Here is a 9,126-nt window from a genome sequence, read left to right as displayed (position 1 = left end):
GGCCAGGTGTGGGCATTGAAACAGCTGGTGTAACAGGAGGACTGGATTTTTTCACTTCATCTCATTTTAACTAATTTAAATATGAACAGCCATGTGCGGGAGAGGCCACTTACAGACAGCACCTGTATGGTGCAGCTGGAGGAAGACCAGAGTGCCTGGTTTTATGCTAATCCTTGACATCACTAAGCAGGAGACTCCTGACCAATCTATTATACAAATTCTGAATTAGAGCGTGAGACGAAGGGAGAGAGGGTTGGAAAGGCACAAATATAGTGGGGAAAATATTGCTTTGACTTTTTATAGTCATTGCAATTCTTGAGAGAGAAGCCACGGTGCACTCATGCCATTGCTGCAAAGCCGGCTGGTACTGACACAGACATGGAGTCTGAACAGGAGGAAGGACCAAACAACAACCAGGTAGAGGAGGGTGTGGTGTCCCCACTGGAGAGTTATTTTAAAGGTTATCTTAGCATTTCCTACCTTAGTACAGAATGTGTGTGACTTGCAAGTCCCATTTTGTGCAGTGATTCAGCTCACTTCTGGTAGTTCCATGACATTCCCAATACTGACATAGCTTTTTAAATCTGACAAGTTCAAGTACCACATCCCCCTCCCCCATACAGTTAACCAATGGCTCCAAGATGCTATTTTGGAGTAATTTGTTTCTCTGCTGATTTTAAGTGTTTTTATGGTACACCAAGCTCCCACCTATTTTGGGGTCAGTCTGTCGCCTGCTTACTAGTGCTGCTTTATCTACACAGCTTGGGCCAGGCTCATATGTCCTCTTGTGGCCCCTGGCCATGCTCTTCCTGTGGGCTTTGGCGCATATTGCCTCCTGTTCTTCCTCCCCTCCGGGGACCTCTGCTTAGTCTGGGCACTGGTCTCCTTCTTCAGCCCCCTCTAGGTCACAGTACCCTTGACCTGGACAGACCCATGGCTCCCTCTGCTCATTCCTCAGTGCAGCCAGAGGGGATTCTGCAAGGGTGCAAATGAGATCCTGCCATGCCCCTCTTTATACACCCGGTACACCCACCGACTGCTCTTAGGATAAATTCCACATTCCTGACACACCTAAGCCTGAATGGGAGTGACCTTCCTCCCCAGCATACATCACCAAGAATCTGGGTGCAAGTAGTTTACTTGGGAGTTGGGCCAGGGAGGAGAAGGTGGCCAATGCGTGAAGCAGAAAGGGTAGGTGTGACTGGGGACCTCTGGGAGAAGCCCTGGAACTGGGGCATTTAACCAGCAGTGCCCCTGCCTTGGGGCCTCTGTTCTCTGAAGGCCAGCTCTCCCTCCCTTCTGGCCCTCCTCCTGCCTCTCTTTATGAGGGCTGCCCAGATGTCAAGTCCATTCTGTGCCCTACCCATAGCCATATCCAACTGGACCACAGATCAATAGCTAAACCAATCAGATTCACTCCCCTTGGATTCTGGAATTGGTTTGCAGTGAACTGTGGACACCTCACTCTGAAGGCTTTTTGCTCTCAGAGAAGCAGAGAAAGCCAGGGCTGGCAGTGTGTGTCCAGAGAGTCAGAAGAGGGACCACACAGCTACACACAGGAGGAAAAGCAAGCCCAGTGCATGGCAGTTTAGTTTCTGCTTCTAGTAACTGGTTTTCTTGTGGTTGGGCTGCATTTCCTGCATTTGAGTTCTTCCCCCACCCTTTTCTTTCTTTATTACTTTTTGTTTTGTTTTGGTGTGTGGTGCTGGTGATTGAACCCAGGGCCTTGTGCATGTGAGGCAAGCACTCTACCAACTGAGCTATATCCCTAGCCCAAAATCATCACTGTTTTAAGCCAGGAGATTCTGAAGGTGCTTTGTTATTGCTGCATGATCTGCCCTGTCTTGACTGATATGAACACACACACACACAAAAAAAAAATGCTCAGAAAGAATGGCTGGAACTGCTGATTATGGAGAGAAGAGAGCTCTAGAAAGATAAGACGGAATCATGGAAGTTAAAGTTAGAAACCAGGAGAACATGGGACCTTGGAGAGTCATAGAAATCAAACAGAGAAATTGCTCCAAGAAGTATAGAAGGTTGGTGATGCTGAATGTGCCCAGGGGTCAAGTAAAACAAGGAATAAAATATATCCACGAAATCTGGCGACTGAGAGGTTGTTGGCATCCTTACTGAAAACAGCATCGTGCAGTGGTGGTGATGGTGAAATGGGACAGAGGGCTGAAGCAGGAAGGGACAATGGGGAAGATTCAGAGGCAGCGCTGCTCTGAATACTTCCTGCTTATTGAATCATAAGAGGTGTGGCCGTCTGTGTCTGGCTCCTTTTGCTTAGCATGATGTTCTCAAGCTCTCCTGTGTTGTAGAATGTGTCAGCGCTTCTTTCCTTTTTACGGTTAAATCACATTTCTTTGAATATATTAATTGGATGAAACTTTTGATGATCCATTCTTCCATGGAGGGACATTGGACTTGTCTGCCTGGGCAGAGCTGTATGCCTGAGTTTCTGGTGCTCTTGGGAATGCATGAATGAATGAGTGAACAGAGCAGTCCAAGGTCACAGAGTTGTTAGGACACAAAGGCAGGACTGGGGGCCAGGCAGCTAGCTCTCTGGAACCTGCATTCTAACCATCAGGCTTTACTGCCCAGTGCAAGTCCTGTTCATCTCCTATTTTTATAGATACAGGTTGCTGTGTCACTCAGAGTGCTGGCAGGAAAGCTGTCACATACTCAGGTGGCAAAACGGATGAGGGACCTTTTACAAAGGTGTGGGCAGAGTTAAGAAAAAGCACTGAGGGACAATGGGGCTGGGGCTAGCAGCACCCCGGTAAGGAGGGAGTGGTGGCACCAATATGCATGAGCAGGGAGGGGCCAGGAGACTCACGTCTACCCTCTATTCTCCAGCCTCCTGACCTAGAAGTTAGGGAGGCCCTGATGCAGCTTATCTGGGTGAGAAAGAACAAATTAGCTCAGACTGGAAAAGTAAAAATCTCCCTGGCCATTTACTAGCCTGGAATAACAGGAAAATGGATAAAGTCAGCCATAAAGATAACAGGGAACAATATGTCTCTGCATCTATGAAGTGATAATATCCCCATCCCATCTATGATAGACTGCTGCTTTCTTCCTCCCTGAGAAACACACCCCTCTGAAATCACACACAGTCAGAAACTTGGCTGTTTGCAGCGATATGACTTAGAATGAAATCTTTCACTCTTGCCCTGAGGATCTAAGTCACTCTGACAGAGAGAAGTGCCTCTGTGTGTACCTCAGAGCTTCAGACAAAGGGTTTCTGGATTCAAGGCTCAACATTGATCTTGGCTTTGTTGCTTCTAAGGAAACAGGGCCCTGGGTCCCCTTTGCAATCTATATTTGAAGTTGTCTGCTTTCCTCTGAGCCTATTGAAATGCGACTTCATCTCAACTCCACCTTCCTTGGAATCCTACAGTAGCCTCATCTCCTCCCTTGTTTGGTGATGTCCTGGGCTCCCATGGTGGGGCATCTCCCTCACAGGAAGGTCAAGAAACACAGTGGACTGCCACTTAGTTCCTGGTGATCTGAGGCTGATTGGGCTGTCATGGGTTCACCCCCACCCCAGGGCACAAAGGAGGATGGAGAGTAAATCTAGAGGATCAATTGGGAGAGATTCAGCATAGAAATAAAGTACCCCACCATCCAGAGTATTGTCAAGGACAGGGGAAGGAAAAGGGGACACTTTCATTCAAGAAGTGCTCCTATACATCTGGGGTTGAATAAAGAGCTGTAGAAAGGAATCAATCTGTGAGTGGGGTTTGAGGCAATGGAAAGATCTAGGCTCTTTCCAGAGGCACAATGGAAGTATTGGGTCTCATGACATTTGAAGGGCTGCCCCTTTCTCCCAAATGAAATGAGTTCAAAAAAGCGAAAGGAAAGAGGGGAAAGGGAGAATTCTAAAAATGCCACACTCTGAACACCATCTTTGTGCAGGCGTCTGGGGGAGGCCAGCTGGGGCGGGGTCCTCTGCCAGTCGGGCCTGTAGGACTTGGTTCTTCTTGTTTATCCCAGTCACATCTGGGGCAGTTGCCAGGGCCCGCCCCCACTCTGCCGTCATTGGAGGAGCTCAAAGTTAAAGGATCCCACTAAGAATCAATACGTTTCATTTTGCGGTTCCTGGGGGGAAGTGGGCAGTCGCCCTGGCCTTGAGCAGGGAACGAGCCTCTCACCATGCCGGCCTGCTGCAGCTGGAGTGAGGTTTTCCAGTATGAGACAAACAAAGTCACCCGGATCCAGAGCGTGAATTATGGCACTATTAAGTGGATCTTGCATGTGATCATCTTTTCCTATGTGTGGTGAGTGGCGCGGGGGTGTGCAAATCTCTGCAGCGAGGAAACCCCAAGGGGCCGTTTCAGGTGCACATCCTGCGTCCACGTGCCTTTCAAGGCTGAGGACCTCCCAGCAAGCCTGGAGGAAGCTGCGCAGGCCGCAGCCGGAGGAAGCCACCGAGGGAGGCGAGTGTGACTCCATTCAGCTCCAGCCCAAGCCTCCCAGGTGGCGCAGGGCTGGGCATGCCTGGGGAAGGTGGGAACACAGGGCGACACCCTGGATTTCCAGGGAGGAGGCAGGGATTTCAGGTACACCTGGTGATACTGTTGGCGTCTGGATTACCATGCTGAGGGGAAGGAATAGGACCAGGCTTGTAAATGTCTCTGTGGGCTCCCTTTGTTTGTGTTTTGTTTTTTATTCGTGTGTGGGTGTGGTGCTGGGGATCAACCCCAGGGTGTTGTGTCTAGAAACTGCTCTACTACTGAGCCACAACCCCTGCCCTTGCTTTTATTATTTTAAAAACAGTTCATTGAGATTCATACACTGTACAACTTGCTCATTTAAAATGTATAACTCTGTAGTTTTTAGTGTGTTCACAGAGTTGTGCGATTATCACCATAATCAATTTAATACATTTTCCTCTCCCAAAAAGAATCCTACACCCCTCAGCCATCATATCCAGCCCGCCTCCCATACCCCCTCAGCTCCAGGCATCCACTAATCCACTTTCTGTCTCTGTGGATTTACCCATTCTAGATATTTCATATAGATGGAATCATGCAGTGTGTGGTCCTTTGTGACCCACCTTTTTTTCTTTACCATGTTTTCAAATGTTCATCCATGTTGTAGCATGTATCAGTACTTCATGCTCTTTAATGGCTGAATAACAGTCCATTGCATGAATAGGTCACGTTTATTTATCCATTCATCAGTCGATGGACATTAAGGTTGTTTCTCTTTGGGGCCATCGAGAATAATGCGACCATGAACATTTGTGTCTGAGGTGTGGTGGTGTGTTCTCATTTCTCTTGGATGTGCACCTAGGAGTGGGACTGCTGGATCATATGCTAATGACATTTCACCTTCAGAGAAACAGATGGTCCGTTTCCCACAGCTGCTACATGTCTTCACATTTCCACCAGCAGAATGTGAGGATTCCAGTCTCTCCACACCCTCAGCAACACTTACTAGTGTGCCTTTTTATTATAGCCAACCTAGTGGGCATGGGGTGGCGTCTCTTTGGGTTTGACTTCCATTTCCCTTAAGGCAAATGCCTTATTCTCTGTGGTGGTGGTGGTGGTGGTGCTGCTGCTGCTGATAATGATAAATTGTATCCACACAGGGAAACACTGTAGTGTACTAAGAGAACATCTATTTTATAATCACTTAACCTCTCTGAGCCTGATTCTGCATCTGTTCAAATCATTGTTATGTCAAACACGGAATGTAGCTGGGTGTGGTGGTGCATATTTGTAATCAGAGACTTGGGAGGCTGAGGCAATAGGATCACAAGTTCAAGGCCAGCCTCAGCAACTTAGCCAGACCCTATCTCAAAAGAAAAAAATAAGAAGTGCTTGAGATGTAGCTCAATTGTATAACAGCCCTGGGTTCAATTCCCCAGTACTGAAAAGAGGGGGATAGCACCAAAATCCCTTATGAGCACCATTAACCGGTAGTTATTTTTAAAAATTACAGTTGTGAATGTAATTGGACATCCTGTCCTCTGAGTCTCAAAGTAATCACATCCAGGCTTGGATTTGAGATCTCAGGATGTAGATACAAAATTTTCCCCCCATCTTTGGGCCTTGGTTCCCTCCTCAATAAAATAGGGATCATTGTTGGGACCATTAAATGGACTAATAAATGCAAAACTGTTAGAGAGATGTGTAGCACATAACAAGCCCCTGTCAGAGTGTTAGTCCTTATTAAAACACCATTGTTAGGATTATCATTATTTATTTCACACAGTTACTATTTAACAAATTTATATATATATATATATATATATTTTTTTTTTTTTTTAAAGCTAGAGGTCTGGGGTTGTGGCTCAGTGGTAGAGCACTCACCTAGCACGTGCGAGGTGCTGGGTTTGATCTTGAGAACCACAAAAAAATGAATGAATAAAATACTAAACAACTAAAAAATATTTTTTAAAAAAAGCTATAAAAAAGATAACTCTAGGGGCTGTGATTGTGGCTCAGCGGTAGAGCACTCACCTCAGCACCACATTAAAAAAAGGCATTGTGTTGTGTCCATCTACACCTGGGGAATAAATGTTAAAAAAAAAAAGAGTAAAAAAAAAAAAAGATAACTCTACACAAAGTGCTTTTCCCCCCACTTTTAAAAAACCTGGTCCAATTAATTATATATGACAGTAGCATGCACTTTGACACATCATACATAAATGGAGTGTAACTTCTCATTCTTCTGGTTGTACATGCTGTAGAATCACACTGGTCATGTAGTCATGTAAGCACATAGAGTAATAATGTCTGATTCATTCTAATATCCTTCCTAACCTCATACCCCCTCCCCTCCCTTGGCTCCTCTCTGTCAAATCCAAAGTAATTCTGTTCTTCCCTAGCCGCCCCCCTATTGTGAATTAGCATCTGCATATCAGAGAAAACATTCAGCCTTTGGTTTGGGGGGATTGGCTTATTTCACTTAACATGATATTCTCCAGCTGTATCCATTTACTGGCCAGTGCCATAATTTCATTCTTCTTTGAGGCTGAGTAATATTCCATTGTGTATATATACCACATTTTCTTTATCTATTCATCTGTTGAAGGGCACCTAGATTGGTTCCATAGTAGAGCTATTGTGAGTTGAGCTATAAATATGGATGTGGCTGTGTCCCTGTAGTATGCTGATTTTAAGTCTTTTGGGTATAAACCGAGGAATGGGATAGCTGGGTCAAATGGCGGTTCCATTCCAAGTTTTCTGAGGAATCTCCATACTGCTTTTCATAATGGTTGCACCAATTTGCAGTCCCACCAGCAATGTATGAATGTGCGTTTTCCTGCACATCCTCGCCAATATTTATTGTTGCTTGTATTCTTGTTAACTGCCACTCTGATTGGAGTGAGATGAAATCTTAGAGTAGTTTTGATTTGCATTTGCATTTCTCTAATTGCTAAAGATGTTGAACATTTTTTCATATATTTGTTGATCGATTGTATTTCTTCTTCTGTGAAGTATCTGTTCAGTTCCTTAGCCCATTTATTGATTGGGTTATATTTTTTTTTCTGTTAAGCTTTTTGAGTTCCTTATATATCCTAGAGATTAGTGCTCTATCTGAGATGCGTGTGGTAAAGATTTTCTCCCATTCTGTAGGCTCTCTCTTCATGTTATTGTTTCCTTTGTTGAGAAGATTTTTAGTTTGAATCCATCCCATTTATTGGATTCTTGATTTTATTTCTTGCACTTTAAGAGTCTTGTTAAGGAAGTCAGATCCTAGGCAGACGTGGTAAAGATTTAGGCTTACATTTTCCTCTATTGAGCACTAGGTCTCTATTCTTGTGCCTAAGTCTTTGATCCATTTTGAGTTGAGTTTCATGCAGGGTGAGAGATAGGGGTTTAATTTCATTCACAAAATGCTTTTTTTACTGTTTTATTTAAAAATATAAAATCAAAGAAAAAATATTGCTAATTTGCTTTCTTCCTCTTTGTTAATGGAGTATCTATTAACATTTCACCAAATGGGGTCTCATACTCACAGCTTGGGAATGCTGCCTTAAGTCACAGGCAACCAGGACTCAGCCAGCTGTGTTGCGGTAGACCACAGGACTGGAAGAGGTAGTTTGCACCAGGTAGGACAGACCTGGATCACAAGCGGAAGTCCACACAAGCCAAGCTTGCTTAGGACATAGCAGCCAGTGGGGGGCTCTTGGGCTGAAAGGGCAAAGAGCCAGGCTAAGGAAGTAAAGTGAAGCCTCAGTTCTGAGCATGGTGAACAAGGCAGGGGCTGGCTACAGGAGAAATAAGGCAAGAGCCTGATCAGCTTCTTGGTCTCTCCCAACCAAGTCTATATCTGGAGTTGAAGGCAAGGAGGCACCGACGAGAGGCGTCAGGCAGCTCCAGCTTGCTGGGCTGTAGGATCGTGGGGACAGGATGCTGACCAGGACTGTCAGTCAGGGTTTGGGGTAGTAAGTGACAAAAACCTAACTCAAGTTAATCATAAAGCCACCATGTGGGATCTATTGGATCATGAAACTGGGCAATTAAAGAGATGGGGCTGTCCTCAGACAGGAATGAACATGAGTTTAAACTAGGTCACTGGGGTGGAGCTCTCTCCCCGAATCTGTTTGGCTCTACAGATGCTCCTTGGCTTATGACAGAATTATGTCCTGAGAGACCCATTGAAAATTAAAAATATACTAAGTCAAAAATGCATTCAATACACCTATCCTATTGAAGATCACAGCTCAGCAAAGCAGCACACCGTACAGCGCAGTTGTGATCGTGATTGCTGGCTGTCTGGGAGCTGAGGCTCACAGCCTCTGCTCAGCAGCAAGAGACAGTGCTGGGGGCCAGAGCTGTGGCTCAGTGGTAGAGTGCTTGCCTAGTATGTGTGAGGCACTGAGTTCGATTCCCAGCATCACATAAATATAAACAAATAAATATAAATAAATATAAACAAATAAAATAAAGGTATTAAGGTATTGTGTTCATCTACAACTAAAAAAAAAAAAGCTCAGGGAAAAATTATCAAAATTAGAAAAACAGTTTCTACTGAATGCTTATTCATACCATTGTAAAGTCAAAAATCATAAGTCCAATCACTGCTTGGTTGGGGACGGTCTGTATGTGGTTTCCTTCTTGATCAGGCTAAGTAGCAAGATGACATATCCTCACACCCCCTCCA

General features: G+C 45.0%; 1 protein-coding gene across 1 annotated transcript in view; it reads left to right on the top strand.

The window, feature by feature from the left end:
* Nucleotides 1-4,075: 4,075 nt before the first annotated feature.
* The window catches only part of P2rx7 (purinergic receptor P2X 7), a 48,517-nt gene continuing 43,466 nt past the window's right edge, over nt 4,076-9,126 (top strand). Inside the window, exon 1 of the mRNA XM_046446152.2 lies at nt 4,076-4,286. Within this exon, the coding sequence (XP_046302108.1) occupies nt 4,162-4,286 (125 nt within the window). The 5' untranslated portion in view covers nt 4,076-4,161. The remainder of the gene's footprint in view (nt 4,287-9,126) is intronic.

Source organism: Marmota monax, unplaced genomic scaffold (genome assembly GCF_021218885.2).
Source record: "Marmota monax isolate L192 unplaced genomic scaffold, Marmota_monax_Labrador192_F-V1.1 WCK01_AAM20220418_F8-fsc00092, whole genome shotgun sequence".
NCBI lineage: Eukaryota > Metazoa > Chordata > Mammalia > Rodentia > Sciuridae > Marmota > Marmota monax.
This window is presented reverse-complemented; position numbering and strand designations above follow the sequence as displayed.